The sequence below is a fragment of the Numida meleagris genome, chromosome 1 (genome assembly GCF_002078875.1).
Source record: "Numida meleagris isolate 19003 breed g44 Domestic line chromosome 1, NumMel1.0, whole genome shotgun sequence".
Classification (NCBI taxonomy): Eukaryota; Metazoa; Chordata; class Aves; order Galliformes; family Numididae; genus Numida; species Numida meleagris.
The window spans coordinates 143625739-143641657 of record NC_034409.1 but is presented as its reverse complement, the minus strand read 5'-3'; the positions used below and the strand labels follow the sequence as shown (position 1 = coordinate 143641657).

At 34.9% G+C, this 15919-nt stretch overlaps 1 protein-coding gene and 1 non-coding gene across 4 annotated transcripts in view; one reads left to right on the top strand and one right to left on the bottom strand.

The window, feature by feature from the left end:
• The window catches only part of UGGT2 (UDP-glucose glycoprotein glucosyltransferase 2), a 78786-nt gene that overhangs the window by 30131 nt on the left and 32736 nt on the right, over nt 1-15919 (bottom strand). For all 3 annotated transcript variants that reach the window (XM_021416552.1, XM_021416569.1, XM_021416561.1), the window contains exons 13-22: nt 14915-15034; nt 12686-12771; nt 11382-11517; nt 9351-9482; nt 7819-7983; nt 7294-7417; nt 7116-7214; nt 3959-4053; nt 2845-3051; nt 1403-1534 (exon numbers count right to left, since the gene is read on the bottom strand). In XM_021416552.1, coding sequence (XP_021272227.1) covers nt 1403-1534; nt 2845-3051; nt 3959-4053; nt 7116-7214; nt 7294-7417; nt 7819-7983; nt 9351-9482; nt 11382-11517; nt 12686-12771; nt 14915-15034 — 1296 coding nt within the window. The remainder of the gene's footprint in view (nt 1-1402; nt 1535-2844; nt 3052-3958; nt 4054-7115; nt 7215-7293; nt 7418-7818; nt 7984-9350; nt 9483-11381; nt 11518-12685; nt 12772-14914; nt 15035-15919) is intronic.
• TRNAF-GAA lies at nt 6040-6112 on the top strand. The gene has a single exon. It is a non-coding gene; the product is annotated as a tRNA-Phe (tRNA).

The following is a 15919-nucleotide window of genomic DNA, read 5'->3' as shown; positions in this document are numbered from 1 at the left end:
ACTTGTAGTCTAACAGGCTAAACTGACCCAGGTCAATGCTGAGAGCCTTTAAGATCTCCAGGACACTAAATGTCAGGATGTAAATTTGGAGCTGAAATCTCGCTTCCCAAAATTAAACTGCTTCCTAGAAATGAGAAGTCATCTAACTACATTCCACTTTTGATTTTTTATTAGTATTAATGATGTATGAGACAGTGAAAAACATGGCGTGATTATGAAATACCATGATACTCTTGTAGAAGTCCTAATTAGATGAAAAATCTCTTTGCTCATAAACACAAAACTTCAATGATGAGATAGCAAGGATACAAATGAAGGATATCTCATGTCTATTTAAAAAGTATTCTTTTGAAGTGATCTTTAAAGTGACACACTTTCAGATAGATGAATACACATTATCAAATTTATCTGAGTATTTGCAAGCAAAGTATTTCCTCAACTTTTAATGTAAGACATTAGTTGAGCTTTTTTAGGTGTGGAAGTCAGTAAATCTTTGTTTATTAAATAATATTGCATATTTATTTGATGGCTTTTTTTATTAACACAGAAAAGTCAATATCATTCTTTTGTGCTTCATGATCAAAATACTTTCCATGGTTTCATTAGTGGTATTTCAAGTAATATCCCAGAAGCCATTTAGAACATACAAGAGTAGGTAAGTACATAAATTAAAAAGTTTCCAGTAATGAAACACTAGCATATCATTTTTTTTTTCTTATGGTGGATTAATAAAAAGATTTAACTTACAGAGCAATTTATACAAAATTATATTTGTACTGTAGGATATTGACTGCCACTAGCAAATACTAACTATTGAGTCCAATACTGTATTTTCAATCACAATCTATAGCCAAACAGCAGTAAGAGCTATTGATTTCAGAATACACATACTAAAAATTTAGAGACCAAAAGTATTATGCTTTTATTTGAACATTAAGACTATAGAACAATGTAATGCTTATGAACAGTTTTTTTCTTTCCTAAAACAGAAGAGTTTGAAAATACTACTCCAGTCAGTGTGATTTTATTTTGATCATAAGTTTATCCTACAGCAATTGTGTGAGATGTAAGTAACATAAGGATCAATATTTATTCCTAAACATCATTAATAATCATCAAACACTAACCTACTTAGATAATTTTGTCCTTTATTTAATCAGATTTTCTCTAAAATGCGTGTGGGAATGACGTAAGTACACAGTACCAACAATGGGATGGAACTAATAAACAATCTAGGAAGAAAACAAGTAAGAATAAAACAAGGCAAATATTCATATGGATCTCTAACAACAGGCTGAAAAAGTGGGAAATTAATATCATGCATTTTCTTTAGTTGGAAACTTATTTCCAGGAAATAAAAAGTAACCGCAAAAAGACGGAGAGATGACAATTTCTTTCTTACCCTCCCATTGCTCACAACAGCCATTTGCCCAGGAAGCAGCTTAAGAACCTCCTGACAGAACATCTGGTGAGTTTTAATTATATCCAGTCCTAAAGTGTTGTACTTCTTCTCAAAAGTATCATCATTCATTCCCTAAGGCAAAAGTAAAGTACGAGAATGTGAAATGATTCAGTAAAACTAAATTTCCTAACAGCTGAAGTAAGCAAAGAGAACTTCAAGTTATGCGGCAACCAAAAATCAAAATAAAACAACCATCTCAGCTTCAATTTAAGTATACGCTATTGGTGCAGAGTCACGGTCTCCCAATGGCTGGTGTGCAGATTTACCCTTGGGCAACTGTTAATAACCATGAGAGGAAAGCTGAGCCCAAAGTTAAACACTTTTTCTAAGACCCAGCACACAGCTGCATGAAAAGCAACACTCTCTGTTAACTCCTGAACCGCATTCTCATCTTTAGGTAAAAAGTATAAAAACCACACCACTCTAAAAACTAACACCTATTTTACCACGTTCATTTGGTACTGCTTAAACATGTTTAAGGGCAGCCAAAAACATCCAGTAACACACATAACAAACCAAACAGGAAAAAAATGGCGGCACTCTGCCATGCTTATAATGACACTGCACACTGCCTCTCAAAATTATCTTGCTATATTAAACTGCACTGATACATACTCTCTCAGTAGAAACACACAGACTAAAGAAATAGACTCATTCAAATACACAGTTTATGTAACAAACCTTATTAGTAACAGACACAGCTTAATTAGCTAACCTTGTATCTTTCAAAGTTTATTACACAATGAAAGAACAGCAGGACCCAGAAGGGCTAAGTAATTAATTTCCCAAAATGGTGCCAGAGAGTCCTCCTAGTCTTTCAAATATTTTTATTTAAAAATACCAAATTTTACAGCTTGTGAAACAAAAACTGTAGCTCACAGTAGTTATTTGGTAACTCAGATTTACTCCGTACGCAAACTTTGAAGTTGGGAACATTTGAATTTTAAACCAATTAATTTTCATAGAAGTGCACCCAGAAGTGTTGACCAATGTATACAATGCTCATTAATCTCAGTTGCTTCAGTCTGCACCTATTACACCTGACTGCAACAGCAAGGTAAAAATAGTTAGTTCGGAACCCTTAATTCTCGATAAACATTAAAACATTAACTTTAATGAAGTGCAAGCTTTGAAATAATGATGAAAATAAACTATTTTAGTCTCAGGAATCCAGTATTTGTTCTATATTTTTCAGTACTCTCGTATTTTCTTCCTTTATCTTAGAGAAATTGTCAATTCGTCTTTACATAAAGGTTGTCAAAAATCACTGAATCTGCTGGCCCCAAAACTGTGAGGCTTAACACTTACTCTCAACTGCATGCTCTTACAAGAAAAAAACATTGAAATGAGAAAGAAAGCAGCCCACTCCAGTTTTCACTCACAGGGAGGAGGATTTTAACAATTTTAGTTCCAGCAGCAAGGGATTTTGCTGTCTCTTCCTTAGTGAGTTTACTTAGGAAACCTTTTAAGCTTCTGTTGCTTTGTGTTAGAAAAGCTGTCAAAATTCCTCTTGCAATGGCTGTGTTATCTTCCTTTATTTTTGATGAAGGATTGTTTAAAATCCCAATTCGCATATGACTGCTTGTTTTCTGCAATGAAAAACACAGAATAATGCACAATTTTACAGTTCCATCTGCTGATACCAAATGCATGCATATTTATTGTATCTGTGAAATGCCCTTCAGTATTTAAATTTTTGGAGCAATTTGTGTTTAGAAAATATGTGGGAGCGCCTAATTCAGAACTTCAACTACCAGCAAAAATGCTATTAATAAGGATTCTCCTATTCTATAACACATTTTAAATAGAAGATTTTTTTTTTTTTTGATAAAACAATTACCTTTGAGCATTCTGCAGAGATGCATTTTTAACCAAGGACATACACAAACGTTCATTTACAGACTTCTGGATTGGTTCTGTAGATATGCTTTTTATTTTTTTTCAAAAAAATATCAAACTGAGCACAAAATAGATACAAGGTAATTTATCCACTTATCACCTTGCTCTTAATCAGCAGGAAACTCTTTCACTTGCTAAAATAATTGATGACACTTAAGTCTTAGTATGAGAGACTGATGACTTTAGGATAGGACCAAATAGGGTCACTAACTGAAGGTAAATAGACTCCATTGTAATAAAGAATACAAAACTGAAGTATGAAACGGAAGTTGTCAATGTAATTAAAGTGCAAAATTTAAACTTCAGCCCTTGATAAAAGGGTTCTTTGAACAGAGAAGGGTGCTCTCTCTCACTGGCAGGAGGACAAGCTGAGCACCACACTACGTTAACGAAATGCACAGCAAGCCAATGAAGGCAAGTCATCCTACTCCTCAACTTGATGCTGCTGCACCTGGCCTTGCCCCCCCACAATGCAGTACGTATGTTGAGATGCTGGAGAAGTCTCTTCCAGCCAAGACATCACTAATTTTTTCAAATTAAGTTAAATACACTAGTCCTTTTCAAAATAATATTATGATATATGAGCTGGAAACTCACCAGGTGTTTCAAGGCATTAGAAAGCAGTTGTCTCCCAGATGGCTTATCAAAATCAGCAATAATCCAGACAGTAACAGCATATAATGCATCCTCATCTGAAAATTAAAGATAATCCTGCTTTACATTCTGGAGAATCTTCTCATGAATAATAAACATTGAATTAATCAGTTCAAGATTTTGAAGTTTGTGTATATTTGACTTCTAACTTCAACTGTAAGACTAATTTTTGCCACATCAGCATCTGATGTGGCAAATCAGATAGAAATAAAATTCTTAGGAGGTACTTCATTACATTAATACTAGAGTTTAAGAAGCATTTGGACAACACTCTCAGATACCGGGTTTGAACTTTGGGTAGTCTTGTGTGGGACTAGGATGTGGACTTGGTAATCCTTGAGGGTTCCTTCCAAGTTGGGATACTCTGTGATTCTGTGAATAGGAGACAGTCACTAAGAGTTGATCTGGTGTTATACACTGAAACACAGTGGCCCTAAATAGTAAGCTAGCTCCATTTAACAAGACTCATTTTATCAGAGGTTTCACATATATGTGTGGAGGAATTCGGTCCTATAGTCAGACGTGAAAATAGTTAAATAGTTAAAAGAAAGCATGAGTTTGGCATTCGTATTCCCCAACAGCAAAGGGAGAGTCCTTCAACAAAAGTGTCCATCAAAAGCAGAGTAAAATTACTGCTTCTCGGCACAAATGGGAATATATCAAACACAGCCCAAAGAGAGTAAACTATAATATAGAAGTATATTTTTCCTGGTCTATAAGTGCCTGTTCTTTATTCTTCATAGAAGAGCAATGATTCATGAAGAACATTTACAAAATTATCTCTAGGAAAGAGAGTCTGCTCAGGTTTACTACATGTTCCCTAAATGGTACAAGTAGATATAGGAGTGGAATTTTACAAGGTTCTAGTGAGATTCTAGAAAGAAGCTGTGGTTAAGATTTGTTCAAGTCTGGAAAAACACAATGGCAATAGAGATTTGAAATGTAGCCTCCAGCTTATAGTTTTTGGGATTTACATGAGATCTAAATTGTTGAAATGAGCCTACAAATTGAAAGGCAGTCATCATTAATAGCCAGCTCATAGATGGCTATTAATCCCTCTGCTTGTAGATGGAGAATCAAATAGAGTCAAATAAATTTATTCTAAAGAAATATTAAATACATTTCTGATAGTGGAGCAAGTAGAAACTGTGTTAATACTACGTAAATAGTAACTGAAAGAACAGCACTTTGCTAAGAGGAGTATTCTGTCCCTTGATGGGATGATGTAAATCAGCAGCAGTTAACTATCTATTACAAGATGTTAACACGATATAACTCAGAAGGAAAGTACTTGCATATACATGCAGTACATTACATCAAAATACTTTAAATGTACAAAAACCCATGGGTTTTAGCAAGATGAAATGTATAAGTGATAATCCATCTGAATGTATACTTTTTCCTTTTCTACAGAAACACAAATCTACAAATATCAAGATTTAATCTAACTGGAGGAATAGAGATAATTAATGCTAGGAAATAATAAATAAAATTTTAAAAAACTGCAGAAGTGCATAATTTGCATACAGGCATTACAAAGAATTCATAGCCTTTATATTATAACACTCTAACTAAGAGTAGCTTGAAAACCAAATACACTCTCTATAACATCTTCAAGTAAATCGATGTCAGTATGAAAACTGAGTCTACTTAAGAAGCTGCAAAACTCTTTGAAAAATATTTAAACTTCACATCTGTAAAACAGAAAAGAACCAGTCACTTAAACAGTAAGGGGCTAAATTTCTTCTGATAAAAAGATAGGAAAATTCTCCAGAGATTGAAAAGTGGGCATGTGTGCACGTATGTGCATGGTGTGTGCACACATCTGCACAGGTGTTCGTATGTCTGGAACTTATCCAGTTCCTGATGCTTCAGCAGTAGGTCTTTTAAAATGGCTTAATGACATTTATCTGATTTCTAAACTACCAAATCTGAAATAACTACCAAGTTGTTATCATTTATATTTACAATATTAGGCTATGATTTGGCTCCTAAAACGAGATGGTCAGGACATTAAACTATAAGCCGAAATAGCTCAGTTGGGAGAGCGTTAGACTGAAGATCTAAAGGTCCCTGGTTCAATCCCGGGTTTCGGCAGAACATTTTTATGGAGCAGATCCTTCCAGAAGCAATGTTAAGGCACATGCAAGACAAAGAGAGGCTATTCGATCCAGTTGCTTCAGTTGCCCAGGGAAGACCTGATGGATGTTGACATCTACCTGAACTTCTGTAAGGCCCTGACATGCTCCCACAGCATATCCTCATCTCTAAGTTGGAGAGAGATGGATCTGAAGGGCGGACTGCTCAGGGGATGAGGAGCTAGCTGGATGGCTGCAGCCAGAGTTGTGGTCAGTGTCTTTATGTCCAGGCGTGGAGCCCAGTGATGAGTGGTATCCTTCGGGGATCTGTCCTGGGTGGCTACCATTACAAGGGAAGTGACTGTGCTCCTCTGCTCTGCCCTCCTGAGGCCCCATCTGGAGTCAGCTCTGGAGCCCGCGGCAAAAGAAAGACGTGGAGCTTTTGCAATGGGTCCAGAGGAGGGCCTCAGAGATGATCAATAGGTCCTGGAGCACCTCTCATATAAAGACAGGCTGAGGGAGCTGGGCTTGTTCAGTCTGGAGAAGAGAAGGCTACAGGGAGACCTCACTGTGACCTTTAAGTACTTCACAGGGCTTATAAAGAAGACGGAGTACACATTTTTGCATGGTCAGATAGTGATAGGATCAGTGATAACAGCTTTAGACTAAAAGAGGTAAGATGTTAGGTGGAAATTTATTAGTGAGAGTGTGGTGAGGCACTGGAACAGGCTGTCCAGAAAAGCTATGGATGGAGCCTCTCTGGAAGCTGGATGGTGCACTGAGCAACCTGGTCTGGTGGGTGACAACCCTGTCCAAGGTAGAGGGATTGGAACTGGATGATCTTTAACGTCTCTTCCAACCCAAGCCGTTCTGTAATCCATATTGGGATATTTTTGTATTTACTTGGCACCTCTGAGACTCTTATTTACTTGGGATATTTCACTGGTAAATTTCATCAGCTTATAATACTCATATATATAACATATACATACAGTGCATATACTCAAACAGAATTAACGTACCCTTTTTCATTAAATACTTCATGTTGTCTGAAATTACAGCACTTTTATCTTGTGAGTCCAAAAAGGAGAATGTAGAGAAGTCCTGCACATCAAATGGAACTGCAAAATGTGAAACACAACATGTTAGACTTAAAAAAGGAAAATAATAATAAACAGTTAAGCTGAGAAAAGTAGTTACCAGATGTGGATCTAAAATGTAAGTATCTTCTTTCTGCTCCAAGAATACTGGGGTTTATACGAGAAACAACACTGTTCTGATCCATGAGAAAATCTACTGCATTTACATGATCATTTAACAAACCCTGTAGTAAAAGGGAAAAAAATAAAGAAATCAGTACTCTTATAGTTTCAAGACAAACAAAGAAGACCACACATTTGTATCACCTTTCAACCAGTCAATAATGCACAACTATCACACATGTAGTAATTCAAAGTATCAGGTGCACATTTTCCAAAGAACAACTACAACACTCTCTCAGTTTCTAGTTGAAAAATTCCATGTGATTTGAATAAGCTTAGTTGTTCTTTAAATCTGTATAATTTATACACAGTTTCAAAATCATGACTGTAAATTTATTTAATGATGTAATTTCAGCTTTCATATTATTAATTTGAAACCATCTCATTGTAAAAAACAATCTACAAACATGACTCAAATTGCTAAATAATCCGTCTTGCATTCATTCAGAAATTTCAAACATACCATGAACACAGCCCTCTGGAAGAACCCAGTGGCATCAATAACTCTCTGAAGAATAACAGTCTCTAATTCTGCAGCATTCATCTCTTCTCTGTTGAAGGGCACACCATTAAACAGCGCTTGAGGTAACGGACCCAGGCCAGTCTTTTTATAAAAGGTTGCTCCTGCCTGAATATATCAGAAATATCACAGGATTAAATGGACTGTGGCTGACTGCAGCAAAAAAAAAAAAAAAAAAAAAAAAAGAAAGAAACTAGTATCAAGAGACAATGAACTCAAAACTCCCAGTACAATTTGTTGTCACAGATTTTCATGAGTAGCAGGGACAAAATGGGAAACGTTTGGAAAACAAATAGGATGTGCTGCACTCATTTTCAAAATACAATGACAAAATATTTGATTGACCTCTATATGGATTTAACAATTTTGGCTTTTATCATCTTGCTGAGAAATACTATTTTATTTTGCTTAGTATTCTTAGCCAATACCTTCTGAGAAAAAGTCTGTGTTGATCCATCTCAAACTGTGGCTGTATCAAAGCCCTTCTCCAAAAGCAGCACCCCAAAAACCCTCAAAAGGTTTTCACATTTAGAAGCCAAGCTTTATTTGAAAGGCAAGCACTCCCAAACTCAGTGAGACGAATACAAATAAAAAAGGTACAGAAGTAATTCCCTCTGCCTGTAACGGACGGCCACAAACTCTATGCGGTATCTGTGTCCATCTTCCTGTCATCCCACTGATCCCTCTCAGATCTTCACTGCAGTCTCATGGTCCCTGCTGTAGAAGGGTCTCAGTCTCTTTTTCTTCCTTTAATACCCTCTATGGGAAGCTTTTATTTGCTAAGCATAGTCAGCTTCTTCTAGGGCAGACACAAACTGCCCTTCTATATAGAAGGCTTCATGCATCCTAATGAGGAACTACCTGAACGAGGTAAACAGCATCTTTTTTTTGGCTGTGTAAATGTACTTTTTTGAAGGGACCCATGTTGTTAAAAAAAAAATTAAAAGGAAATAAAGTGGATGACGTGTCAGGAACATACAATATTTTACAGATGGCGGAGTTGAAGATACAAGAAGAAAAACAGTACTTACACGTATTTTAGTAGAGAATTGTCAACATAATCAACTACAAATAAAACATATTTTCTATAGCCTTTAAATGAAAATACATAGCTGTCCTTCCCAAAGGAAGCTAACCGGAATGCACAACTAAAGGAACCGATGATCTGATGAGAAGATGAACTTCAGCTCCTTACACAGAACACACAGGTAAACAATTTCTTGAGAGTGGGACACATGCTTATCAGAAAAAAAAAATTCTGCTCCTGAAAGCAGTTGGCAGTAGTTAACTTCAACGAGAGCTGTATTACAGAAACCCTTTCAGCTCTTCCACTAGCTAGAGATCGGTGACTGAAGAAAACTTTACCTCAAAGCTACTGTATTTATTTGCTTAATATGCAGTAACCTTTCAGCTTAGCAAATGTAGCGACTTAACTGTGTACTGCAATATTTATTACCATTTAACTCTCAACATACCTTCCTCCCTTCATCGTATTCAGAATGAACACCTAGTATACTCTGAACATCAGCATAGGGGTATTCTCTTCTAAGAATATTTTTCACATGATTAACTGTTAGAACATTTCCATCTTTCACTTCATGGTACATCTGTAAAAATTATAACAGAAAAAATTAATTTCAGTAATAATAATATCTATGAAAGTGAATACAAATAAAATAAATCTCATATTTTTATAGTGCCGTAGTAATTTTTATATTGGTACAGTATTATATTGCTTTAGTTGCTATACTGCTATCTTTATACTCCTTTAGTAATTATCACGATCACACATACGCACGATTTTTCATTAAGAGTACTGTTCTGATGAAGCTACTTTTATACCTTTAATTTAAATTTGAAGAGGCAAAGAAAATACACTTATGTGAAGTAATTGTGAAATGTTATTTTTCTTCACCGATGAAAGAAGGAATCTAAATTATTAATCTAGTCTACATAACCACCTGAATGTATATGGAATGAATTCAAGCCTGAATAGGTAATTGACATTTTTTCCTACACTCACACTTTTTCCTTACCTTACTATTTTATTTCATAGCATGAGATTTCATTACTTCCATCAAAGATACAAAAGAAATCTGAATGAGGAAACAATTCTCATTTCTTTTCAAATGGGATCAGTACAGTCCATTTATCTCTACAGCTCTGAGTATCTCTGAGGCTATATTTTACTGATTCTTATTTTTGTCATCCTGTATTTATCATCTCCTTCTCTTTATGAAATTATGCAACATAGAAAATGAAGTATGAAATATAAAAATGTTCTTTTTTTAAAAAAGCACTGTAAAATGATATTTTTGATCTGGTCATGGATAGCGGTCATGATTGCGTCTCAGATTTTGCCACTCACAGGTCCTTCTAGTTACTTCAATTCTTTTTGTCTTAAGTTTTCTGAGTTTGTTTGTGACATTAGAATCATAGAATGCCTTGGGTTGGAAGGTACCTCAAGGATCATCAAGTTCCAACCCCCTTGTCGCAGGCAGGGTTGCCAGCTGCTAGATCAAGTACTAGATCAGATTGCCCAGGGCCCCATCCAATCTGGCCTTAAACACCTCCAGTGACAGGGCATCCACAACCTCTCTGGGCAGCCTGTTCCAGCACCTCACCTCTCTCTCAGTAAAAAACTTCCCCCTGACTTCTAATCTAAATCTCCCTTCCTTAAGTTTAAAACCATTCCCCCTTGTCCCATCACTATCTACCCATGTAAAAAGTTGATTTCCCTCATGTTTATAAAATCCCTTTAACATTAGTTTCTAGGCACTGAACAGAACAAAAGAAAACAAAGTAGAAAAAAATTATAACGTATTTAAAGCATATTCTCCGCTTTAAGAGTCTTTCTAAGCTTTAAGAGTCTTTACATAGACTGTTAACTTTATTTCTCTACAGTCACCTCCTTTGTCTCTGAAATCTTATTCTCTACGCTAATCTACATCTTCTCACACAGAAAAATAGATTTGTTTGTTAACCTGCAAGTCTGCAATATTTCCATGGTTTTGACACTCAAAAGCAGCCTAAGCATGACCAAGAAGGACTCATCTTACTCTGCTGCACTTTCTACACTGTGGAATAACCAAGGTTTTCCAAAGCATATAAAACTGCCAGAGCAAGTCTAAAATGCTTCTTCAAGAGATGCAGAACAGGCAGGTACAAGACATTACCAAAAATACTACAGAATCACTTTTCCACATTTCCATAATGATTTTTCAAATCATTTTTCTATTTCTCCACATACGTAAGATACACGTCTACTTCTTTACTTTCTTGAAAGAAGCCTATAGATAGCTAAAACGACATGAATGTTGGTTTCCAGAGACGGAAAATACTTTTTTCAAATAATTATGTAGTAAATTAACATTACGCACTTTTTAATAATTTGTTTCCATGTAAAGTAAATGCAAATGTATCATGTTGACACAAGGCAGCAAAATCCTCACTATATAGACAAGTAACCAGTTTTAAAAAACAGACTTCTTGTAAAATAAACTAACATTAATTATGCAGGTAGTGGCTTGAAAGGTGTCAGATTCCTCTGCAACGTAATTAAAAGTTCTCCAGAGAGCTATTCCAGCATCTTCATTTCCGTCAATTTCTTCTCTTGTATTTAAAATGAAAACAAATCCAATTCTACAAAGAAAAAAAAAGTCCACCCATTTAAAAAAAAAACATCAATTTCATACACATTCTAGTACATGAATTCAAGAGGGAAACAGAAAAGTTTATGCACTGAGGGTTGCTAACAGTCAGAAACTGCATCTAGGTCTGAAATTCTTTGATCTCCAAATGTATGAAGGCTGTGAAAATATTCAGGCAAAACACTAAGTTGACTGGTTCTTACTTAGGAAGCAGCTTTTGGCCTTTCACAGACAGACGGATCTAAACTTTCCTTTAGTCTGACCCCATTTGGCTGCTCTTATGCTGTTTTGTTCCAGAAAAGGCAAATCAGGTTCTGTGATATGTTCTTCTCAAGGACTGAAGCAGATACTGACAGAGATGCACAGATAATTAATATCTGCTCTCTTACTTTTTTTGGTCACCAAATAACGATAAAGAAGGTGCCTAAAAACAATCAGAAATAGTAAAAGTTTAAAGGCAACTTAAAATTTTAGATCCTGTAATTTACTGGGAGAACAAAAGCTATTTCATTGGAAGATTTTAAATACTTAACGTGGAGTTCATCTTGCTGAACTTTGGACCTAGTTTGGGCACCCTTTCATAACCTGAGAAAGCAGATGCTTCAAAGAACAATTCGTTTTCTCATAAAGTTGGCATCAGAACAGCTGGAAAGCATCTCCTTCTCTCAGGTGATTCCTTGTTCAGACTTGGATGACTAATTTCTAGAAATTCAAAACTTGCTGAGGTCAATCTTAGTTTGGTCTTTAGATATTTTTGTAACAACAAAATTACACAAAGCAAACACAATTCAAAGACCTAAAACAAACAAACAAAAATGCCCTCAAATTGTGTTTTTACCAATTATCTGCCTTCTTACAGGATATTTATTTTGCTTAGAATGCAATTTCATATGGGCATCCAGCAGGAGTATTTGAGAACATAACTTTTTATCACCTGTTTGCAGTACATCTTCCACACAGTCAGGTATATAATCTCTTGCAAATTATTTGCTTAAGAATTCTTAATACTTCAGCAGGCTTAACACAAGTAGCAAAAAAATAATGGCTTATTAGAATGCTCTGGCATTGGACTTCATTTGAATTCACATCTTTGCCTAGTAGAACAGAAGATGAAGAAAGGAAAGCAGCTTTAAGACTTTCTACTTTCAGGTTTTCCTTACCGAAGTGGTACATTATGATGATAGAATAATTCCACTAGTTTCATATAATCGTCTGTATCTTCTTGGACAGGATCAAGGAAAAGTACCTATTAGGAGAAAAGATATTATAGACCAATATTTTTTCTTTATGTTTATTTCAAAGCTGGGCACTCCCACTATTTTCAATTTCTTATAACGTTCATTGTAAGAAAACATTAAGAGTAAGAAAGAAGAAAACTTCAGACTTAATGAATCTGGAGGAAATATTGAGTCACTTTTTTAAAAAAATTACACTTAATTAAAAGGATCTAATGCTAATTTTTCTATTTCTACTTGCAACTAACTCTCTTCTGTCATGAAAACCAAACTAAAACAAGTAAACAGAATATGCTGACATAAAACTTTAATTAAAAAAGAGGAACACTGGAAGAAATTCTTCTATCTCACATAGACTTGTATTCACTGTTTAACTTGTTGGAGTTTGAAGTATAAAATAATCTTTTAGGCACACAACAAATCTAAAGCTGGGATTTGTCTGCATGGATAGATTATACTTACAGAGATTTAACTATCACATTCGTTTACTTTATTTATCCAGCTTTGCATTCAAGTCTGATTTTGTTAGAGCAGCTAAAATGCAGCACACTAATTTAAAAAAATTGGAACACTCCCCCTGAGATTATAGTTAAATGATATGTTGTAGATTTCTATAATATAGCTGTTACATACATCTATACTAACATGTAACTTTGAATACACATGCAATATATATTATACACAGCTAGTGCTTCATTACAAACATGCATTCTTTAACCATATTGCTTGTCCTTTGGTTTTCTTTTAATACACCGAGCTTCATACAAATTCCTTTTGTAATTACTTTAATTTAAATCTGCAATAGCTGCTTCCTTAACTTACTAACTCATACAGAATGATACATACAAGAGGAAAAAACAGGCTACAAGACCTTTACCATTAGTATGCCTCTGAACCTAATCTTTCTGTACCTGAGCTCACCACCTCTAAAACATGGACAAGTTACCACTATCTTCACTCAGTAACGTTCTGTGAAGAAAATAAATTGATAATTGGGAATTATCTATATGTAGCAATGAAGAGCTCCTGGCAAAAGAGTGCACAAGTTAGATGTTGTAGAGCATAAAAGGAATAAAACTATTAATTTTATGGGGAGGAAACAAATGAAATACTGATATTTGGTTCAATCAGTGAGTAGAAACTATGCTTTGCAGTGCACTCAGCAAATGTCCTTTGGGAAGAAAAAAAAAGTGTTGTCACGAAGTTCCAAGTATTACAATAATGCAGAAGGGAGCACGAATCATAAGAACTATCCCCACTCCCCAAAATAATATTCATTTTGTGCTATTTTAAAGGAAATTATATATAATGTTTTTCCTAGGTAAGCACTCATTGTACCCTAGCATTAATCGAAAAACACAAATTAAGTAATTGATGCTTTATTCATCATGTGGAAGTAGCTCATTATTTATTTTCCTCCGTAAACTAATAAATAAATGTGGAATTAAAATACTGCTTTCTGTGTCAGCAACTACAGTAAAGAATTTCTCAATTAACTAATCTCAGTTTGACATTCACAAGTTAACTGTCGTGGGAAATCAGCCAGATGTAAAAATAATTTGCTGTTGCTCTGAGCACCCTGATCTAGCTGTAGGTGTCCCAGTTCATTGCAGGGGAGCTAGACTAGATCACCTTTAAGGGTCCTTCCAACTCAAACAATTCTATGATCCTATGACAAAAAACACACAACTGTTACAGTAAGCAGGCTTTTGAACTCCACTTTTAGGGTAGTCACTTAAGACCCTTTACTCTTACATATTTTGAGGAATTTAATTTGAAGATGTAGTACTGCATATCTCCTCTATCTTTGAACATTATTGTCCTTTGGCTATTATCCATGACCAAATATACACAAAATGTACCAAGGTACATATACTTAAATCATGATTAGAAAAGAAGTCCAGGTTGCCAGGAAACACTTTTTGTAGAATGTAATATTAATTATAATTCTGAGATAATTTCATATAAATAAAGTACCAAAAATCTGCTGCAGTCAGTACATAAAACAAACAATGCTTCTATAAATCAGGTTAATAATCACACATGACTGACTGCACAGTCAGCAGGCCCACAAAGTATGTGAATTTTTCAATAAACTGTCTGTGCATATAGCAATACATATGCTGTGCAAAAAATCAAGTTCTCCAAACTTACCAGATTATATAAATTGCGTCTAATCTGTGGTATAACTCCAGGAAATGTGGGTTTTAGCAGTTCCTGATAGCTTGCAGGCCATGTAATGTAGCTGCGGTCTTTTTCTATGTTATTAATCCACTAAAACAAAAAAGCCAACCATTAAAAAAAAAACTTTACCTAATGGTTAAAATATGCATGTATAAAGCTGTACTGAAATACACAGAAAATCCGGAAAAAGTAAAATCACTTACCCTCTTTTTTTTTAATTAGTAACAGAAAATAGCTCGTAAGAATAATAGATCCTTTATTTTCAATAACACTTCATTTTTTAATTTGCATTACATTATAAAACTAATTATGAAAGGAAGAGGAAAAAAGATATCTTGTTCTCTGTATCAAAATGCAAATAAAAACAGTATTTCAAGTGTGAAAAGTACTTCTGCAACACAAAGGTCATAACAACTAATAACACAGGTATGCGTGTAACAGAACATAACCACACTGAAAAACATACAATATTTATCTATCACCTGCTGTAGCACTTACTATATATCAGAATAACTAAGTAATTAATATATTGTCAGTTACAGTCCTTTTTTGTACGTCTCTAAAAATACGGTTTCCCTTGTTCCGTTCTCTTTCACATTATTATTAATTACTGTGTACTGCTCTTATACCATTTTCTGTGCAAACTATCTATAATTGGCAAACAAAACAGAGAGACAGGCTTCTTTCAGGTGAAGAAAATTCATATTTTAGTGCCTTTCTATTTGCATATAACTTTTGTTTTGAAAACTAAGAACTTTGACAACCTTTGAGAAGTTCGACATTGGACAACTGTGAGCAAGACGTCTATGTTCTCCACAATTCACTTATCCTGTTTGTAAAGTACGTTTTGCAGTCTTCCATAATACAAAGAGGTTACATACCAAGACCAGTTGCTTCTAAGTCAAGTTCTCCTATGACTTGCAACTACTCTTTGAGACAGTCTTATTTGCTTTTAAGCATTCTACACCTTACAAT